Source organism: Capricornis sumatraensis, chromosome 18, assembly GCF_032405125.1.
Source record: "Capricornis sumatraensis isolate serow.1 chromosome 18, serow.2, whole genome shotgun sequence".
In the NCBI taxonomy this organism is placed as follows: domain Eukaryota; kingdom Metazoa; phylum Chordata; class Mammalia; order Artiodactyla; family Bovidae; genus Capricornis; species Capricornis sumatraensis.
In genome coordinates, this window is record NC_091086.1 from 47663519 (window position 1) to 47686263 (window position 22745).

At 38.9% G+C, this 22745-nt stretch overlaps 1 protein-coding gene across 1 annotated transcript; it reads right to left on the reverse strand.

Moving 5' to 3' along the window:
* Positions 1 to 4330: 4330 nt before the first annotated feature.
* On the reverse strand, positions 4331 to 22303 carry SUB1 (SUB1 regulator of transcription). Its single transcript, XM_068990495.1, has 5 exons — positions 22250 to 22303; positions 19600 to 19672; positions 16815 to 16937; positions 8912 to 9020; positions 4331 to 7283 (listed from the first exon to the last, which is right to left on the reverse strand). The coding sequence occupies exons 2-5, from the start codon at positions 19669 to 19671 to the stop codon at positions 7204 to 7206; spliced, it is 384 nt and encodes a 127-aa protein (XP_068846596.1). The 5' UTR covers position 19672; positions 22250 to 22303; the 3' UTR covers positions 4331 to 7203.
* Between the last annotated feature and the right edge of the window lie 442 nt (positions 22304 to 22745).

A 22745-nucleotide genomic window follows, 5' to 3' on the forward strand; every position in this document is an offset into this window, starting at 1 on the left:
TATTAAAAAACTAGAGATACAACTTTGCCAACAAATCCGTATAGTCAAAGCTATGTTTTTTCAGGCCCTCCCAGAGGCTTTCCTGATAGCTCAGTTGGTAAAGAATCCGCCTGCATTACGGGAGACCTGGGTTCAATCCCTGGGTTGGGAAGATCCCCTGGAGAAGGGAAAGGCTACCCACTCCAGTATTCTGGCCTGGAGAATTCCATGGACTGGATGCTCCATGGGGTCACAAAGAGTCGAACACGAATGAGTGACTTTCACTTTCACTCCCAGGTGGCACAGTGGTAAAGAATCCACCTGCCAAATAGGAGACCCCTGGAGAAGGAAATGACAACCCATTCATCTTTTTGCTTGGAAAATCCTATGGACAGAGGAGCCTGGCATGCTACAGTTCATAGGGTCACAAAAAGTCAGACACAACTTAATGACTGAACCACCAACCCACGATTTTCCCAGTAGTCATGCATGAATGTGACAGCTGGATTATAAAGAAGATTGGGCACTGAAGAATTGAAGCTTTTGAATTGTAGTGCTGGAAAAGAGTCTTGAGTCTCTTGGACTGCAAGGAGATTAAGCCAGTCAATCCTGAAGGAAATCAACCCTGAATATTCATTGGACGGGCTGATGCTGAAGCTCCAGTACCTTGGTTGACTCACTGGAAAAGACCCTGATGCTGGGAAAGATTGAAGGCAAAAGGATAAGGTGGCAGCAGAGGATGAGATGGTCAGATGGCATCACCAACTCAATGGAAATGAATTTGTGCAAACCCTGGGAAGTAGTGGAGGACAGAGGAGCCTGGAGGGCTACAGTCCATGAGGTTGCAATTTCCTGGTAGGGTTCTGCACTGGCCAGTTAGCCAGGAGCCAGAAAGCAGGGGAGCCTGATACCATGTCTGTCCAGGCTAGCCAACCAGGGCCAGAGTGGAGAGTGGATCTGAAGGTGCCCAGAAGATAGTGCATGCGCAGTGTAAAGAGCCTCTAGGTTCCAATTTCATGCCCACTGAGAAGGTGGGAGGAAGAAAATCAAGTCTGATTTTACGTAATTCTCTCCTCTCTCCCAGCATCTTTAATTGGTTTACAATGTTGTATAGTTCCAGGTGTACAGCAAAGTTATACATATACATATACCCACTTTTTTAGATTATTTTCCCATAAAGGTCTACAGAGTACTGGGTAGTTTCCCAGTATCTTCATGACAAATTGTAAGTTTTTCCTACATGATCACAAGGCCTATGGTACCTCAAGTTGGTGGCCAACAGGAAATCCTAGTCGCTATGCTCAAGAATAATTCAACCTACCTGTTTGAGGAGCTGTGGCTAGGGGCAACATCTAACTGGAGCAAACCAATACCAACTTTCTCAGAGTTTAACCTTGCTCTGAGGAAGTCAGAAATGATTTTAAGAAACTCTGAACAAGATGTGCTGGGTTAGGCGCTAACTCTACCTTATGAAGACAGTGAAAATCAAGATGAGGGTTACTTTGAGAGTGTCCATTGCTAATTCAATGACCCACAAGTCAATTCTGCCATTGTCCAAGGTCTATACTACAGGAACACAGGTAAACACAACCTCAGGTTTTGGAATCAGCCAGATGTGGATTCCAATTCTGCATCTTCCACTTACTGTGTTGCTGTGACCAAATCAACTGTTTTCTGGAAACCTCCATTTCCACCTATAAAATATGAGTAACAAAAGTAACTTCATGGAATGATGACTATTAAATAAAAAATTATGATTCTCAGTATCTGTCATTGTCCATACTTCTTCATCTTGACACTCAACAAATGGGAGTTATTATGCCACTGATAGTTTACAATAAGAGACATTTTAAAGGGGATAAACTTCCAATACTTACAGGAAAGTTTAAGCACTGTTTTTTTTTTTTTTTTTTTGCGGCCTGGAGATTGCTAGAGTTGAAAAGGTTGCAAAAATCCAGACTATAATGTATTTTTAAATTTCTTTTTAAAGTTATCACACCCATTAACCTTCTGGAGGCAGTTTTCTAGTCGAAGTGGCTTGCTGACAACACTACTTTGAATACTTCTTTTACAGCAAGTAATAGCTTCCTTTCTACTTAGAAATTCAAGAGCCATTGTTATGGGACTCTAATGTATTGAAAATGTTCTCAACTGTTTCTAAGAGCTTTCTCTGTCTACCAGTTAATGACTCTATAGTGAGCAAGAAGCATTTCTCCATATTCAGGGGGAAAAAGTATCATAGATCAAAAAAGAATCTACTTATTAGTGCTGAGATACCAAAAGACCTTTGTTTCTGAACCAAGAATTTTAAGGAAAACCATATGGCTTCTAAAATTATTTTTCAGTTAATAGTCTTCAAACCTCACCACCAAAAGGTACTTTTGGGCCTAGATCAAGGGCTGAAATTCTTAAATTCCTCAAAATCCTCAGATTTCTGCTATAAATGTCTTCTCACTACCCTTTCATCTTTTTGGATCACTCAAGATGTGAATAAATGAAAATGTTTTCTATATTCCAAGGCCAACTGTGAACAGAGGCAGCAGACCTCGAAGGTTCATGACTGGCTCGTGCACCGTTTGACCACGCTGCCCAAACAGTGTTGGACATGTCCATGGTCTAAATTTGAGAAGCTCAGGTGTGTGTGGTGTGTGTTGGGGAGTAGCAGGGAGTGGTTTGACAGCCAAAATGATCAGATTTCTGATGTTAAAACAGGGTGAAGTACGTAATAAATTTTTTCTTTAAAATTATTGAAAGTACTCACAGTTAAGGTTGCACTGAGGAGTAAGTCACCAGAAAACAAAAGTGGAAAGTGAGTGAAATCGCAGCTGAGGTCAATTCAAATGTGCACTGAAACCAGCCAACTCTACACGTCAGATGCTGCATACACTTTCAGTCACACATCTGCCCCTGATCCACATGCTTCCATAGCCGCCCAGTCCATCTTTCATTCACAACCAAGCTGTCTCCATCTCCTCAGTCATCCAGCTTCTAGGCCTTGTCCACCCTTGAGAACATCACTCAGGACCTACGAACTACCAAATCACCAGAGGTGTCAAGGTTGTAAAAGTGAAGGAAGTGAAGAACTGTGTCAAAGTGGAGACTAACAACCAAATGGGTTGTAAGCTTTTCCTATAAAGACATTATTGGAACAACTGGCAAAATTTGAATGGAATCTCCAGGTGAAGGGATATATGAAAATTCTCTGTATTGTTCTTACAGTAACTTATCTGGGAATTAGAAGGGGGCCAAACTGGAACTTCACATCACTTCTGAAACACAGGAGCTATAATACACAGTATTTTAGCTAAGTTCTGGCCTGGAGGGTAGAAGCCCCTTGCACACAGCATTCTGTTGTTATCAAGGTAGGATATAGTATCCAACGGCTGCGACTCAGGAAAAGTACTTATTTTCTACCAGTTTTAAAAAAGTAAGTGGCCTAAATCATTTCCAAGCTAAAATAAGTTACCAACAAAAAAACTATTCAAACTATCAAGAGCCAGAGAGTGAAATAAGGAGAGGAATGCTTCCTTTGAGGCAGAAACAGTAGGTCCTTGTTAGTCCAGGACTAAATGGCTGTAAAAGGAGGTCTGGGAAGATTTGGACTCTGTGATGAACTGACATGAGGTCAGGGGGTGTCCTGTGTAGCAAGATCTTTGACACAGAGGGCAGCAAGTCTTGAATAAACTGCTATATAGTAAATAATTCTGCATGATATTTTAACATTTCATGCTTCTCAAACTCCTTGTCTATACCACAATTGCTTTGAGCCATACCACAAAAACTGCAAGATCAGTGATTAACTGTGTAGATTCCAAGTACTATTTTCTTCTTGACTGGATTTTTGAGTCAATGTTTTATTAAAATTCACAGTTGATCAAGTGGAACAGGAGTTATAAGTAATCTTCCATGGATCTCTCTATCCCAGTGTAAGTTTCCCTAAATGGAAATTTAAACAATGAGAGATCTCAACTAAGCAAAACTACTAATCAAGAAGGGAAAAACAGTCTTTATAAATTAATTATAACAAGGAATAATCAGACCGCAAAGCACTCATACAGGTAAAAGAGGCCATATATACCTTAATATTTTTCATTTTTCCATTTGGATCAAGTAAATGAAAACAGACAGGACCTTATCACCCAGTCCCAGAGGTCCTCAGACGATTTAACACTCAAAGGCTAATTCACATTCCAAAGCATTCACAGAGAAAAGGTGTCCTAGTTAACAAAACCTATTCAACGGATAACTTTGCCATTCACCTTCCGGTTTGTGAAACTGGGATGACACAGAGGGCACATTTCTTGTTTTTATTTCAACATTTAAAATATTCACAGATGCAGTATTATATTCATCGACATCTCCATGGAAGATGTACCAAACAAAGCAGACAGGTATTCCACAAGTACAGAATTACATATTTGTTAACCATGTGAATGTTTACCACTAGAGTTTATCTAGAAAAACACCACTTTAAAAAAGAAAAAAAAAGCAAAAAGTGTTTCGAGTGTTTCTCTGAATTTCCATAAAAAGTGAGTTGCAAATAATTTCAGGAGACATCCTAAGTATTAGCACTTTTAAATTTCAGAATTACATAGTACTCTTCTAATATACCCCCATCAGGAACACGTAATAATCAATACACAGTTCTTTCACTTTTCCCCTCAATAGCCAAGCCAGGATGTACCCTTTTTTCCTGTCTTTCTTCCTGAACACATTATGTAGAATAGGCTGATCATCACAGCATTTTGACTGGCTAACGAGGTAGGAGCATTCTTCTTTCAAAAGAAGTTCTTAGGCATTTATGAAGCAAAACAAGAACAAAATTATAAGAGTTTTTTTCTAGTGGTTGTTCTTTAAATAAAATGTCAAGAGCCCTGGAAATTGGTCAGATGCTACTTGTAGTTTAAAAAAACACAGAGGAAAAATTCATTAGAGAGGGCCTGCTACTGCACACATTCAAGGGCTGATGTGAATTCAATTAATTTTGGCATTACTAGGTAAGAAACCATTGCCTCAAAATGCCATACTTTCTTCCTGGAAGAAATCTTACCAAGAAGGTAAAGTTGAAACAGAAAACATTACCCTATCTTTTCTTTACAGCACAAGTTATTTTCTCTTCTTTTAACCCAGTTCTCATCCCTTTCACACGAGATTGATAATTTCTGTATATTATATATTCAGTAATATATCAAAATGAATTTACCAAGAACCTTATCAAAAATCTGCCAGAGAAACACTCCTTAGGTGAAAGTGTTAATGACAATGTTAAACAGCTAGAAAATGCCTAGGTAACAGATTTCAGCACCATCTCTGTACTAGCAGATTGTTTCAAAATGCACGTACCTCCTAATTTCACATAAACCTAAGAAAGCTACCCATTACTCCCTTTTCATTTATACCAAAATCAGAGTTATATGTTCTAACTACCCTTTCTGTATATATAAGGAATTTACAAATCTACCCAATTCAGTTACTATGTTCCTAAATGAGGGGGAAGTTTTCAAACAAGTATGATTTGTCTAAAATACGTATTCTGAACACTTTGGTACCTATTATGTGATATAGGCTAAAATATCAGAAAGGAGGATTTATTTCCTCAATTAATGCACATATTAGGGTTACTGCTTAAAAACATTTCTAAAAAAAATCTTTAAAATGTCAAAGAAACATAGCTGCCAGAAAAAATACTAGTAACTCCATGTGGCCTGGCAGATGGTTTTGAAATAAGTCCTTGACAATTCTACTATAAAATGTTTTAGACGTAGTAATCAAACTTGGTATTATAGTGCAACTCTCTGATATGGCAGTAACCATTTGCGATTTGCTACCAAATGTCAGAAACAATTTTTCACATCTTTAAACTTTTCTTTTAACTGTTCTATCTAGAACTGTGTCCTGTCAATGTGATTAAGATATCAGTATGTCATCATCTAGAGTGAAGAGAATTCCCTCCTCTTCACTGCCGCCTTAATCTGGTACAGTTCCTTTACATTCTAAGGCACACCATGCCCTACTTATTGCTACAAAACCCCTGAAATCTGTGCCTCAGCCTATTTCTGCTTCATCATTATGGCTCAATGAAAATCGATTCAGAGTGCCTGCTAAAACTTAGTAACATTAAGTCTAGAATGCCATTGTCCAGTAGATAAACTGCAAAAGAACCAAGTCTACTGAAGCAAAGGCCAAAAATCACAAATATGTGCTCAATATGCTCTTTCCCCTAAAAACTGACATTTACTATGACAGTTAAGCTCAGTGATATCTCTGGCTGTCCATAATCCATACTCAATGTTATAAAATAAAATGTTAGGCCAGTAAGCTTTCATAATTTCTATTAAATCCTAGTCTAATGTAACAATATCTGATTTTATAGGTATCATCCCATGGTGAGTATGTATAATAAGTGAAAGCAAATCAGACACCTAAGTTATTATTTTCTGCAGACTAAGCAATAAGATAACAACTACACAGAATACTACAGGTTATGACATACATTTACTTGCTCGGAGTTTTCAAACAAGCTATGTTGTTTATCAAACTATATCTCCTAATACTTAACACAGTAGAATTAGTAATTGTAGTTCTCATATATTTTACTTACAAGTACCTTATTGAGATAACTAACATTTTGACAGTTTCAGACTTTCCAAATTAGCACAACATATTCAAGAGAAAGAGCAAAGGCAAAATGAAAATTGAACATGACAAGATAGTTATTAGAAAGAAACAAAAGTGAGGAAAAAAGGGGAAAGTGAAATATCACTGAGGTCGGGGGAAAAAAAAAATCAAACAAGTCCAAACATCTGATTAGAACATATCAACTATGAATTTCACAAATCACAAGTTTATAAATTCAATGCAAAGCACACCCTTCTGAACAGAAAGGCTGAGCTGAAACTAAAAGGTAGATAAAACTGTTATTTTTGGCCTTAAACAGTACCAACTCTTCTGATCAAAGAAGGCCACAACAGTTAAGATTGTATTACTTGATTTTATTTTACACTAGGTGGTGGACACAAAAGCAAGCCTCCTTAATAAAACTGACAATCAGCTTCACTCAGAACATTTTTAATAATGCACATTTAAAAAAAAGTATTCATCTTACAAATTGTTCTGCAATCCAAATATACAACAGCTTGGAAAACAATGTTTAGAAAACAAAAGCCAATGTAAAAAGACAGATTAAAACAACTAGAACAGTACAGGTTTTATATGGCTCTAATTTTACAGTTTTCTTACTGCATCATCAATGTCAGAAATCTGTTCCTTCAGCTGGCTCCATTGTTCAGGATTTAAAGATATACCTAAAAAAATGTTTAAAAATCAAAAGTTAAAAAAATCTACTTAAGCTCTTTTGAGGATTTTCTACTTCCAACTAAAATACTGTTTTATCAAAATTGCCATTTCAAATGGCACAATGGCACACTAAGAATCAAATCTCTTACATTTATTTGTCATATTCATCACAATTACCTTTGTAGGTCCATCCTTCTATCCAGTTTTACTTTCAACACCACATCCTACATAATGCCTATTATACCCAGTGAGAACAAATAATGATTTGAAGATCTGGCTCACAAATGCTTACAAACTAGCAGGCTACGTGGCCAAGCTTATATTTGGTTTGTGACACCCCATTTCTACAACCAGCTGTTTTCCAACATTTGCTCACAATTTCCACAGGAATTCAGCATGAATGACTTTGTGTTTTCTTCCAGAAGCACTCATTTCACTCTGGAAAAAGCCCTGAGACATGGCCCATGAACTTTCTAAATCATGCATACTGCGTGCACTCTGGAGTCATGCTGCCAAGGTTCAAATACCAGCCTCACTGTCACTAACTCCATTAAACCTCAGTTTCCTCACCTGTAAAAAGATGCTTATAACGCAAATAGCTATTGTGAAAAATTAGCCAAAGTGAATAAAATCTCAGCATATCACCTGACAAACATTTAAAAATTAGCTAATGACATGTTGTTCCTATTTAAGATGAAAAAGTATGAACAGAAAGTACTTTGTACTTTAAACTTCTAGTGTTCTATTCCTTGACACATACAAAGAGAGAAACTAGAAATGGAAGAATTAATAAATTTCTCAAAAAACTGCTAGGAGGCCGTGGAATTAAGAAGGAGGAGGAGAATGTATTGGGACAACACTGAGGAAGGATTAATCAATCACTTTAGTAAATGTTTACAGTAACAAGAAATTTGCCATTGGCTACATTGGGGCAATTTGAATGATCAATCCAAAAGTGGCCTAAAGAAGAAAAGGGTATGAAAACAAAGGTTTTAAGTTTAATAAAGTCAAAATTCAATGAGGCAAACATGGTGCTTTTCAAAATGGCATTCGGGCAAAATAGAAAAAAATAAGGAGGCATTTTTCATTAGCTAAGGATCAACCTAAAGCAGCTAACCAGACAAATATAAGGATTTGTATTGGTACACAAATATTCTCTTGCTATTTCGTGAAAGAAAGTGTGCTTTTGTGATGATGCCATGCTTGGGACTGGATGAAGCACAAATGGAGGACATTTGTCCTTTAGAATATCACCCTAAAGAATATCCTTTGGAGATGAATCCGAAGTCAACGCTGTAGATCAGGATTTTCCATTCCAGCTGTTATACTTTCCCAATGTCCCCACTCTAGTTCGGAACTGAGGTCATCTTCTTAAAGACACATTCAAATTAACAATAAAGTGGCAGCCAACTGAAGTGATACTAGGGGTATTACTGGGGGAGGAGAAGGTATTTCAACAGCTATATTTAAGACATCTCATAAAGTAAGTTAAATATCCAAAAACGCTATAGAAGACAAAGAGAATCTTTCAGGACCTATTCACTGCCAACATTATTCCAATTTCAAATAAAGTCCAAACAATTTCAAGCTTACATAATCCCAATATTAGGACCAAATTTAGGAAATTAAACCTTACCTTTTCTTCCTGGTTTCATTTCACCTTCTGGATCCATCCAATATTCTCTGATATCAATTAAGACTTTCCCTTTAAAGTCCCGAACACTAACATACCTCATTTTCCCAATCTACAAAAGGAAAAAAAACATAAAACAGCTGTTTAACAATGATATCCATATTTATATTCTCACTTGCTGCACACTCACTCAACTTCTAAACACAAAAATAATTACAGTTCTCTATATCAACACTACATCAAAGGAGCTATCACTGTTAAAAAAGAAATCTTTCTAAGAAGATGAAACAAAGTACATGTCACATTTACAATCATTTTTACATTAAATGTGGGACATACATTAATGAAGTTACTTTGCTTTAAAAGAGAAGGAAATACTGTCACATGGTACAACATGCATGAACCTTGAGATCTTATGCTAAGTGAAATAAGCCCATCACAGAAAGCTTCATACTGGATGATTCCATTTAATATGAGCTACCTGGAGTAGTCAGGCCATATAGAAAGTAGAATGGTGGTTACCAGGGGCTAGGGATAGGGAGGGGAGAAGGCAATGGCACCCCACTCCAGTACTCTTGCCTGGACAATCCCATGAACGGAGGAGCCTGGGGGGCTGCAGTCCATGGGGTCGCTGAGAGTCGGACACAACTGAGCGACTTCATTTTCACTTTTCACTTTCATGCATGGGAGAAGGAAATGGCAACCCACTCCAGTGTTCTTGCCTGAAGAATCCCAGGGATGGGGGAGCCTGGTGGGCTGCCATCTATGGGGTCGCACAGAGTTGGACACGACAAGCGACACGCAGCAGCAGCAGGGATAGGGAGAAAGGGGGAGTTGTTATGTAATAGTTTTACAAGATGAAAAAGCTCTGGAAATGTGTTTCACAACAAATGTGAAAATATTTAATATCACTGTATGCTTAAAAATGGGGAAGCTGGTTAAGTTTTATGTTAAGTCTTTTTTTTTTTTACAATAAAAATCATGAGAAAGCAAAATCTGGTACAAACTACAACCGTAGAAATCCACAGACTCGCCCAGCTACGCTGGTTTAGCAATCATTCTGAATATAAGAATCCAGAGTTCCAGTCAATGGGAACAAGAGAGCTTTTTCTTTTAGACATTCATTTCATATGACATTTTAACACTCTCTACTTACAGTCTAAAACTGAGAATTTAGACCTTTTCATAGAAAACTATTTTTCAAAAATCTATTGCTGCCTAACTACCAATGGCACAGGGAAGGAGAAGGTTTTACTCAACAGTGACTACAAGCACTTTCCAACATATCTTATGCTGCTGCAATGTACTGTCTAGCACGTAAGCTAAGAAATTACACTTTCCAGTCAAAACCTCTACTCTCTCTACCTGCCTCTTACCCATTTTAAACCTACTCTTCACTCTTACTAACTTAAAATACTAGCTATGATTTTGTGCTTAAGACACATCAAAAAGTTCCTTTCCTTACAAATCTGGGTCCCTTCATTATTAATCCCTCTTATCGGGATTGTGCTAACACAAGTACACACTTACGGCTTTCATCTTGCCTGTGATGCACTCAAGCTGCTTTTTCTTATCTCAGATATTATTCATTTTGCTTTAGTTTTTCATTCTCAAATAAGTTTCTTGTCCTGTTGGTGTGACCCCTACTTTCAGGGTATGTCTCATGCTTTGTGGAGAAAATACTATCCATTAAGTATGGATAGATGCCTTAAATCTCTTACCCACATCATCATGAATTCCTAAGTTCTATACCTTTTGTATCCCATTTCTTCCATATATAGTTGACCCTTGGAACAACTCAGGGGGGTTAATCCAAGCATAAATTATAGCCAGGCCCTCCACATCTGAGGATTAAACCAACAACAAATCATGAAGTATTTAGTATTGGAAACTATCCATGTATAACTGGACCCAGGTAGTTCAAATCAGCACTGTATTGTACATTCTTTCCCTTTCCACTGGTTTCGTATCTACCATTTCCAAACAGGTTCCATCTTCCCTTTCTAAAGTTACCAGTGATCTTACTGTCAGTATTAATGGCTTATTTTTTACAGTCCTCTTTGTATCCCTAGTGCCTGTCATATTGGGTTCCCAGCAAACTGTTTTAACGGATGAATTAAATAAGACCAAAATAATGATCACAGTGAAACTCCCAATAGTGATTTATAATATTGACTTAAATGAATATGTAAAGTTATCTTAGGCACCTACAGCACTGACGTGAACACCATTTCATTCTGGTTTTGTGGTAAGCCCATGTGACAGATGAATAGATATAATTAAAATACACTAAAAACCTCCAAAATTAATACTGATTAGGTAAGTCAACTCTGCATTCAGTGTGGGCTTGAGCAGTAGAAGAGACTGCAAGTGGTGAAATCTGACCCTGAAAAACTACAAGCCACTACTTAAGGAAAAAGTGATGAGGAAATAGACAAAGGAAAGGAGATAGATACAATACTGATCAAGGATTCAAGGATGCAGATTCAAGGATAGGCTGAATAGATGGAGCAAATACTGAAAAGGACTTGAAATGCCAGTAAGAGAATTCTGAAGCCTTTATATAGGTCTTTGGAATAAGAACCAAAAAAAGAAAGAAAAACAAAGGAGAATAACACCACCTTTTCTGCAAATCTTCCTTTTATTCCTGAGAAATCTGATGTAGAAAATGGTTACAACTTTAAAATCTCACTAGGAAACAAAGTTAAAGATCAAGACCAAAAGCAATCCATTTTTTAAAAAAGACAATATAAGTATATGAATGGCATTTTAAATGCCATTCTTAAATTAATAATAATACTCAGTCTTAAATTAATAATAATACTCAGTTATTTTATGTAACCAGCATGGCACAATACAGTTAATACTACACACTGTCGGTAGCTATGTTAACTCCTACCTCGATCACTAGACGCTTCTCACAAGCGTCCTCACCCACAGTTTCAATGACGTGCATAACTGTTTTTGTTTGCCAAAGACGAACTTAAAGAGGTCTTTTCCTCCTCCCAAATATGGCTGACCATCACATATTTAAACCTTTATGATTTTACAATTTGAAGTCCCTAAACATTTTTCAAATAATTTGTGATTGTAATAAATAAATTATTTAAAGTAGGGAAAAAGTATAGATCAATAAACTGACACTAAAATTTGGCAAAAATGCTTCAGAGAACACCAGCACCAAAGAACTGTGGGGGTGAAAAGGAAAAGAAAGCCTGATGACACAGAATGATGCTGCTCCACCAAAATCTGAAACTTACTGTAACCAAAACTTACTGTGCATTTTTTATATGCTCCCTTAATATATCCAGCATCCACTTTAACACAAATCTCCAAAGATGGACCCTAGAGAAAACTGCACTGTGTTTATTCCATAACTTTTCATTCTCCCAGTCCAAAGCAGCAAATCACAGCACACACATTCATCCCAGAGCTTAAGTGATAGACACTAGAGGGAAAAGAGAGCACGCTTCGCCCCTGACATCAGGAATAAACCAAGGTGTCTGCTCTCACCACTTCTTTTCAATACTGTTCCGGAAATAATAGCAATAAAGCAAGAAAAAGGATGATATAAAAGCAGACAAAACCATCAACAGAGAAAATTCTAACACATCATTAAAAATATATATTTCACATTTATAAAATATAGAATGTTATAATTTACATATATTATGTAATATTATATATATTTTTAGCAACGAATGACTAGAAAATGATGTTAGGAAACAATACATTTGAGATAGAATCAAAACACACAAAATGCTTTGGAATAAATTTGACAGAAGATATACCAGAAAAATTACAAAACAGAAATTCAAAAAGATCTAAATTAATGGAGAAAGATACCAATATGATCAAGTTGCAGATTTTTTCCAAACTGTTCTTCAGCTTTCCCGATCCCAATCAAAATCCCAGTAGACTTTATAAAAACTGACGAACTGATTATAAAATGTGTATGTAAATACAAAATACATAGAATAGCAAAAATAATTCTGAAGGTGAAAAACAAACAATGTTAAAGGACTTACGCTACCTGACTGCAAAACTCACCATAAAAGTACAGTAATTAAGACAGTGTGGTACTGAAGTAAAGACAGGCATACAGATCAATGGAATACAACAGAGTTTAGAAATAGATATTTTATATATTTACTGATTTTCTTTTTAAATATCCAAGGTGAGTCAATAGGAAAAGAACAGTCTTTTCAACAAACGGTAATAGAACAACTAGATTATCTGTACAGGGGTGAAAAATGAGTCTCAACAACTACCTCACACTACACACAGAGAAAACTAATTCTACTAGTTAGTTTTCTAATGAGCAGACCTATTCTATTAGTGACCTATTTCTAATTAGTGACCTATTCTCAAAAGATGAGTATTTGGTTTTGTGTTTTTTAATCTTGTCTTATGGCTACTCCAAACAATTTTAATTTAGATTTTAGATTTGTCTTTGGTAAAGTGTACCTGATAACCTGGATCCTTAAAGATTCTAGCAATCTCTAACAAAGTTCCACTCTGGAAGCTATTTTCTAGGCATTTTCTTGGCAAATGAAAAACATAGAAAACATATAGTACTATTTTTAAAATTAAATAAAACTTATTACAAATTTACAAAATACAATGAGAGTAACTCATTTCCCTTTTAAAAACCCCATCCTGCACCTTTCTAATAAATTATCAAACCATTATTACTAATAAAGTCCTCATTTTATATAACGAATGTACTCACTCTAACATGCTTTGGATTCAAACTAAAAGTCAGTATTAACCACCAAAATATTTTTCTACGGCCAAAATACCATTTCAAGGAAAAAGCTCTAATGGCAGTGAAATTAAATGTTGTATTATCTCTTCAATCAATCAATCCTAAAGGAAATCAACCCTGAATATTCATTGGAAGGACTGATGCTGAAGCTCCAATACTTTTGCCACCTGATGCGAAGAGCTGACTCATTGGAAAAGACCCTGATGCTGGGAAAGATTGAGGGCAGGAGAAGGGGACGACAGAGGATGAGATGGTTGGATGGCATCAACTCAATGGACATGAGTCTGAACAAGCTCCAGGAGATGACAGGACAGGGAAGGCCGGTGTGCTGCATTCCATGGGGTTGCAAAGAATCAGACTCGACCTAGCAACTGAACAATAACAATTCTCTTAGAATGCCTACAGACTACTTTCACAGACTAGATCTTATCTGAAAATAAGGCCTATGTCCCTCCCAGAGGCACTTGCAAAAGAATGAGGCGTCTATAAATAGCCTTTCAGGCTTGGGATCCTTTCAAATGAAGGTTTAAGAACTGAACTCACTTCTTTTTGGTGAGATAACCTCCCCATAATTAAAGAACTAGTTTCCCCAGCCTGCTCTAATATAATAAAATCTCTAAACGTGGGTCCTGGTTTATCTGTACAAACAAGGGTAAGGCAGACAAGATAAAATCCACTAAGAAGCTACAGAGGCTCTATTATTATCCAAGTATAAGTAGGCATATAGCAAACAGAACTGATCAGAGAAAAGCCCAAGATAGTTGCAAGTAAATACTTGAAAGAACTCTGTATCTTTAGTATCAATATTAAGTTGAAATATTCCAAAGTATTCCTTCATTCTATACAGGGGGAAAGGCTATGAAAGGAAGTGATACTCTCTTGCAGATTTTACATTTTATTCTGCCCCTTATAATAGCTTTCAAGTGCACTTAGGAGAAAGTTCAACTCCTAAAAATGGCCTCCCAATAGGAAAGCCCTACAAGAGCTGACCCTTCACCTTCTTTACCAACTAGACCTCCTACCTACACTCTCAGCCAACCTTCCTACACAATCCAAGCTCCTTCCCACTTCAAGGCATCTGCACAATGCCCTCTACTTTGAAAATGCTTTCCTCTCCCCCACACTTGGCACAGCTGGCTGCTCCTTTATGTCGTAAACTTCAAATGTCACTTCCTCAGGAAAGATTCCGAGCATTTTCTCACTCATAATCATCTGGACTTTAACTTCTCAGCCTTTATCATAGTTTTAATCATATTGTCTACTCAAATAAATGAGGGCCCTTTCATAATTCTTCCTTACAAACAGCAATTTATGTTCTCTATCGAATTAGTCTACTCCTAGTACCTCTAAAATATACAAAAGTCCGAAGACTAAAGCCCATAAGTAAATAATCTGCACTCTGTCATTTTTAACATAATTTTTAATTTTAAAATGTATGTATTTAAAATGTACAACTTGATTCAATATTCAGACACTCAGAGTGAAAAAACTACTAGTATATTCAAGCTAACACATTACCATTTTTTGCATGACTGGTACATCTGAAAATCCACTTGCTGCTGCTGCTGCTGCTGCTAAGTTGCTTCAGTCATGTCCGACTCTGTGCAACCCCATAGAGGCTCCCCCGTCCCTGGGATTCTCCAGGTAAGAACACTGGAGTGGGTTGCCATTTCCTTCTCCAATGCATGAAAGTAAAAAGTCAAAGTGAAGATGCTCAGTCGTGTCCAACTCTTAGCGACCCCATGGACTGCAGCCTACCAGGCTCCTCCATCTATGGGATTTTCCAGGCAAGAGAACTAGAGTGAAAATCCACTTAGTACAGTTCAAATGTCCAATACAGTGTTAAGTACAGTTATCATGTGTCTTATTTCTTAATCCAGACATATAACAAGGCAAAATTGAATAAAAGCATCCAATTTCTAGTTTCCCATTCTCACCTTAATACTGGTACTCTATCTTTCAAGGACATCACTAACTTTTTCAAAAGGGTGCACACACACACAAGTCTCGCTTTCTAATAAAAACATGTTTGCATTCTCATCTTGTCCAACCTTCTGGCTTCAACTAATACTAACGTCTCTTTCTTTTTTATGTTCCCACAAAGCACTTACTTTTTTCTTGTTCCCATTACCACACTCTTCTTACTTTCTTTCACCTTCTCTTACCTATATCCTCTTTTTCCTTCCATCCTAAGTTATCACAAGACATGTACTCAATCACCTCCTCTTCCCTCTCTGGTTTATGCTTACTTCAGTGGAAGGCTTCAGTCAACTGCACTAATGTTTCCCACATGACCATTTCCCAACTAAATCCTCCAGGTGCAAAAGGAAAGACATTTTACCACACTTATAATCAGGTCACGAAGGCCAAACTTAACCACCCTTGCCATTTATCAGTGAAACCATCTCTACTGTCTCAAATCTGAAACCAGTCTTCACTGACTGCTTCATTCCTCCAGTCCACTCTTCCTCACTAGCTCTCTTAATCATCACTATTCCATCTGCTGGGAAAACCATCTAAGCCCTTATCACCTCACATCAATTTATCATCACTGCCTCTCCCATAAATCCTTCTTGTACCACGATGCCAATAACAAGTCTCCCTAAAACAAGATAAGAAACCCAAGGGAAAAAGCTGTATCAGTAATTTCATCAAAGCCCTCTAATGTATTTCCCTCACTACTCAACCTTATTTCTAACCCCCCACCCCACCCAATATACAAACAGAAGGCTCCTTTTCTCATTTACCTTTTCTGTTATCAAGCCAAAATTAGGCAGGTCATATCGCAGTCTCCCCTCTAGCAGTATCCTATCCACAGTGCACAGCCCAGGGCTAGACCTACCTCCTCCAACCTTCTCTATAAATGTGCAGTTTTCAATCTTTCTTCTTTTGATTCCTCTAACTTTTAAACTCCCTTTGTTTTAAATACAGCAAAACCACAGAACTCTAGATCGTAACAAAAATCTAGCATCATATAAATTGCTTTCATTTCTACCAACTTCTTCTATTTCAAGGACTATCCTTAGTCAAGAGAATAATATACAGAAGAGATTAGTAGGTATTATCAGATGAGGTACTTTTCATATTCTTCAGATCAAGCTGGGTAACACTTCTGGATTAAGGAAATACCAGTTTTACCTGAAACATATTATCATCTCTGCTGCTGCTGCTCTGCTTGGAGGATGACAGCGCTCTGGAAGTTTCACCAGTTTTTTGCTTCTTTACAGGTTTTTCGGGAGCAACTTGCTTTTTCCTCTTTAGCTTGAAAGAAAAGCAAAAATATGGTTAAAATTTGCATAAGAACAAAATGCATTTCAGGTTCAAAAGATTGCATTACTTTTTAAGACTTAAGAGGATCAAAAGATTACACTTATTAATAAAAAATCATCAATATATACACAGGCAAGTTTTAAGTTTTCCCTGACAACAGAACTATGAAACTAACACACCACTGTTATCTAGTACAATGTTTTCAAGCTTTGGGGTTTCCTGGGAAACCAAGATACTTCAGGCATTAGAGTGGTATTCACCAGACCAACAGTTATATTATAGATTGGGATCCCACATAAAATTTCTCTGTGAGAAAAAAAAGACTGAGGGGGGCTACTGTTGCTTTTAAATACACTTAAAACTTTTGGAAACCACAAGTCTACTAGTCAGTTATTTTTTACAAAGAAAAACATACTAACCAGAAAGACAACAACCAATTTATGATTATTTATGCCTGCCTATTCCAAAAGGGACTTGGACTTCCCTGATGGTTTAGTGGTTAAGACTCTGTGATCCCACTGCAGGGGGCCGGGGTTCAATCCCTGGTCAGGGAACTAGATCCACCCCACATGCCACAACTAAAAAAAAAGAAAAAAAATTCTGCATGTCGCAGGAAGACAGAAAATCCCAAGTGCCACAACTAAGACCCAGTGCAGCCAAATATATAAAATACTTAAAAGAAAAAAAAAAAAAAAGGTACGAGAAAACCAAAAGGGACTTAAATTGGTTCAGGGAGTTTATGAGTAGGGAAAGCTAAGAAAGCTATTTTGTACTGGAGACCAGAGGTCAACAACTCATCACAAAACTTCCTCATCACAAAAAAATCACTTTAGACAGCAATGTGTTAGACTAGCATTCAAAATCAAAACGTTTTAAAAGCAGCATTACTATAAAAGCTTTGTGTATAGACTCATTCTCAAAAAAGAGCTAACAGTCCATGAAAATCAGTAGAGTTCCCAATTCAAACAGTAGAGGGCAGTCATGTTCCTTGAAGTGAACTGAAGTGAAAGTGGCTCAGTCGTGTCCAACTCTTTAGGACCCCATGGACTATGCAGTTCATGGAATTCTCCAGGCCAGAATACTGGAGTGGGTAGCTGTTCCCTTCTCCAGGGGATCTTCCCAACCCAGGGATCAAACCCAGGTCTCCCACATTGCAGGAGGATTCTTTACCAGCTGAGCTCCCCCTGATTCCCCAAGCCCAACAACACTAGAGTGGGTAGCCTATCCCTTTGCCGGCTCGTGGATCTTCCCCACCCAGGTGGATTTTCCCGACCCAGGGAATGCAGGGGTCTCCTGCACTGAAGGCAGATTCTTTACCAACTGAGCTATCAGGGAAGCTTCTTAGTTCCTTAGTGGAAGGTATAAATTATTACTGTTTTACCGAATTATATACTAGGCAAAATAAAATGTATATATTTATGTACACAAACCTGAAGAGTGGATTCATCTAATGGAAGTACTTGCAGGATTAATAGTACTGTTTAGGATAAATAGCAAAAATTAGCTCACTAAGCAATTACTCTTTTTATCAGTTCTGTATAGTCCCTGTAGACTGGTACATTCCCTGCATGTAAAAGCTCAATAAAGAATCTGTTAAATGAATGTATTCAAATGATATACTGTGTGCAAATTAAAAACTAAAAGACATTTCCTTCTCAAATATAGCTACGCATGCTCTTTGAAGCTTTTTTCAATCTTCCAAGCAAAATTATGATATGTATTTCAAGATCCTCATAGAAGCTCTCTTTTAACTAACACTATTAACTGAGCTCAGAGACACAACTACGTAGCTACTAGGAGATAAAGGACAGTTGTGGAAGAAGCCCTCACTACAGTGTGAGATCTTCAGTTAAGCAGAATGCAGTTAAGCTTACAGCACAATTATCATCTAATGCAGAAAAAGCCTTTTCTATCAAAATGGGTAATTTCATGCTAGCTTTGCTGAGTGCTGATTTAACTAAAAGGAGAGGATCCGAGTAAATGACATTCTAATTTAAAACGTACCAAGCCAAATTTTATGTAATCTTCAGAGGCTAAGAAGACTATCAAACTGATTTCTGTTTTCAAAAAGTTCATATAATATGGCTCAACTACTATACAGAATGGGATTCCCAGGTAGAAAATCTGCCTGCTAATGCAGGAGACTCGAGTTTGATTCCAGGGTAGAGAAGATCCCCTGGAGGAAGAAATGGCAACCCACTCCAGTATTTTTGCTTAGAAATCCCACGGACAGAGGAGCCTGGTGGGCTACAGTCCATGGGGTTGCAAAGAGTCAGACATGACTTAGAACGCACAAGCACTATAAAGAATACCTACAGTTTAAAAAGTCTACTAAGCAATAGCTAATAGTGGCTTTGGCCTAAACTTAGTGCTATTCCCCCGGGGTCTGAGGCAGAGGTTGTAAGGCTCCTAAAAAGCCTCAACAGGAAACTTGCTGAAGTCAGAAAACTTGCTCAAGTCTGACTTCAGGGTGTGGCCTGCTTGTATACCACAAGCATCTAGGCATTTCAGTCAAGTGGGTCAGGGGCCACCTGCACTATCAGAAACATCCATCCAGGCTCTCATTTTAAGGTTCTGAGACGCTCTGCTGTCCTTCAGAACCAATACTGCTGAATTAAGTATCACGAAAATGACCTGGAGTAGTAACAGTCACCTTTTTGTCAACTTCACTGTCAGAATCGCTACCGGAAGAGCTTGAAGAAACAAGTTCCTTTGACTTAGGCATTCTGAAAGAAAAATACATTATGTAAATAATTCATAAACTTTTTCATTACCTTCAACTTAACTCTACCCCAAAGATTCAAGAAGTTCCACAGTTCATTCTACCATTGTGGGGCACTAGAATTGTTACACTGAGCACAATGCTATAGAAGTTATGCTCTTAATCTAAAGCTCTTCCATGTTGAAAATAACATGCAGAGGGAAGAGCTCTAAACCCAGCAAAGAACTAAATGTCATACACATCTCATACTCCTACATCTATTTCTTTCTCAAAGTCAGTGGGTCTTTTTATACTTCATTTTAGCAGGGTTAGATGCTTATGGATAGGAGTTAGATGTTTACAGATAGAGTACATTGCAAAGAGACAGCTGACAGCAATCACTGTCAAACCAGGAAGAAATATGAACAATTCTCAGTATTGCTTTTTATTTCCCACCAATGAGACTTACATACAATTATTCATTGCAGGAATTAATCCCAATGTACACATAGCATGGTGGACAACTGTACTATACAGCTGTCTTTATCTAATTAGCTTTATCATTATAGTCATACTTTTCATGTTCTGTATAGGTTCTTAATCTTTTCGTTTTGACCGTTCCAATCAAAAGAGCAAGTTCTGATTCAAAGTTATACATAATTAACGTTCACTTACATTTCACACTGATTTTCTACTCTGAAATATAACTAAAATTTGAAGAACCTGCTTACGGGAGGGGTAAATCCTTTCCTCCACTTCCTACTATGACCCTAGTTTCCTAGATTTTGGAGATGCCCCCAGACAGAGGTACGCAGGCTAGTGCCTTCCCTGTGGAGTTTACAGAGTGCCTGAACCTAAAGCAGAGTCTTGTGCCTCTATGTTTCCCAAATTTCAAGGAATTTCATGCTCTACCTCTTTTCAAAGCACTTGTAATACCAAGTGGCAAAACTCCATGTATTTTCATAGCAAGTATCTTTCGCTCCCTGCATCTCCAATTCAGAAGAGACTGTGCCCTATTAATTTCTATATGCCCTCAAGGGCCCAATATACACAAGAGACACTGTAAATGTTTGCTGAATAAAAGAGAAAAAAAAAGACTTCAACAACCATAAATAATTCAGCTGTGGACTAAACTTGCATAGCAATGGCATTCAATGTGTCTCACACGAGGAGGTCAAGGTAAAAGAAATGGGCCATCCCTACTCTAGCCACTAAATTCAAAAAGCTCAAACCATGCTCCACCCAGCCATGTTGATTTTAACTGGCAATTTCTTGATAACAAGAAGAGTAAATTCAGAGGGGAGCCAGCAACGTTTACAACCACATTTTATACATTAATCCAGTTACTGCTTCACTTTACAGCCTAATCTCCAAAATCAATGTAGTTGTTTCTGTATGCTAGCTGCTAATAATGCCAAGAAGCTTTTTTTTTTAAGGTAATTAAATTGAACATAACCTATTTTTCACTTTGAAACGGTCAAGCATAACTACACCATCTGCTCATTAAAGGTGCCCGGGGTGGCTAAGATCATTTCAAAGAACCACCTCGTGTTTAACCCAAATAAGTCCCGCCGTCATGAAAACCAGATAATGGTAACTAAACTACTCTTTGAACTACTAACAAAATATATTTTCACTTTTACTTAATGAGCCTTTACTGTTCGGGAGCGGGGAGTGGGGACGGCGTGGCTCGTAATTCAGGCAAAGTAATACTGAATTACGAGTAATAGTCGTGCGGAATATACAGAAAAAGCAAAAAACAGCTTAAAAAAAAAAGGAAATCTTCGATTTTTAATAAAGGCCTGGGGGAAGAAGGATTAGAAAATAAGAGGTAAAGATAAACTAGAACTAAAGGGCCCGAGAATTCGGTACCACACGAGGGTGGTAAGCACCCAAACGGGGGAAGCGGGTCCCGGGATGCCAGCAAGCCTCCCGAACCCCGGGACAGGCGATGGCTGGGGCGGTGGGAGACAGGTTGGTCGGAGGGGGCGTAGGAGGCGGCGAAATGCAGAGGAGACGGAGTGGGAAGAGGAGGGACTTGCACCAAGCGCCATTTTCTTCCCTCGAAGAGCTCACTCCCCCCCAACACACCAGCCGTCCACTCCTCCACCCACGGACTCCCCCGCCGCACCCCCGGCCTCCTCCGACCCGGTCCGCTCCCTCCCGCCCCTAGAGCGTCCCAGCTCCGGGGAGCAAGGATGAGGACCCCAGAGACGCAGGCCCCGCACGCGCCCCCGCCCGGGACCGGGCCGCTGCTGCATTGTCCCGGGGGTGCCCCGGGCCCCTTCCCGAGGCTCCTCGGCCCCGCCCGGCCGCACCCGCCGCCCGAGATCGCCTCACCCGCTACCCCGGGGCCGTTCCCGGGAGCCAGCTTCAGGCGCCAAGGGGCCTGAAACGCGTGGGGCTCGTAGTCCGGGACGGAGGAGGGGGTCCGGAGAGGCCGAGGAAGGGAAGGGGGAGATCAGGCAGCGCCGCCATTTCCTGCGGCCGTGGCCGACAAGGAACCCGGGCGTCAGGCGGAGAGTGGCCGAGCTGGGAAGGTAGGGGTCGGCCGAGCGGTGCTTCGACGGGTAGGGGTGGGGGCGGGGTCCCGTGCACTCACGCTCCGCTCCAGTAGCCGAAGTGCCTCCTGCTCTCTCACTAGCGACTGACAGAGAAACGGAAGTGACGGCAGCAGAGAGACGCCGGCCCCGCCCCGCTGAGACTACGCACACGCGACGGGGCGTGGCTTCCTCGCCAAAACCCGACACCGAAACCCTTTCCAGGGCCTTAAAGGGCCCGCCCCTCATCCTGAACTGAAACCGGGAAAGATGCAGCGAAGATTGGATTTGACTGTGAGTGAAAGAGGGAACGAATTAAACATGAATGACTAGCAACGATGGTCTTTCCAGTAGTCATATATAGATGTGAGAGTTGGACTATAAAGAAAGCTGAGCACCGAAGAATCGATGCTTTTGAACTGTGGTGTTGGAGAAGACTCTTGAGAGTCCCTTGGACTGCAAGGAGATCGGACCAGTCTATCCTTAAGGAAATCAGTCCTGAATATTCACTGGAAGGACTGATGCTGACGCTGAAACTCCAATACTTTGGCCACCTGA

Bases quoted from the DNA above. Each gene is read 5' to 3' on its own strand.
- SUB1 (XM_068990495.1), bottom strand. From the start codon at position 19,671: ATGCCTAAGTCAAAGGAACTTGTTTCTTCAAGCTCTTCCGGTAGCGAT. The intron at 16,938-19,599 runs GTGACTGTTACT...TTTTCTTTCAAG, and splicing joins ACAGTGAAGTTGACAAAAAG to CTAAAGAGGAAAAAGCAAGT. The intron at 7,284-8,911 runs GTAAGGTTTAAT...ACATTTTTTTAG, and splicing joins AATGAAACCAGGAAGAAAAG to GTATATCTTTAAATCCTGAA.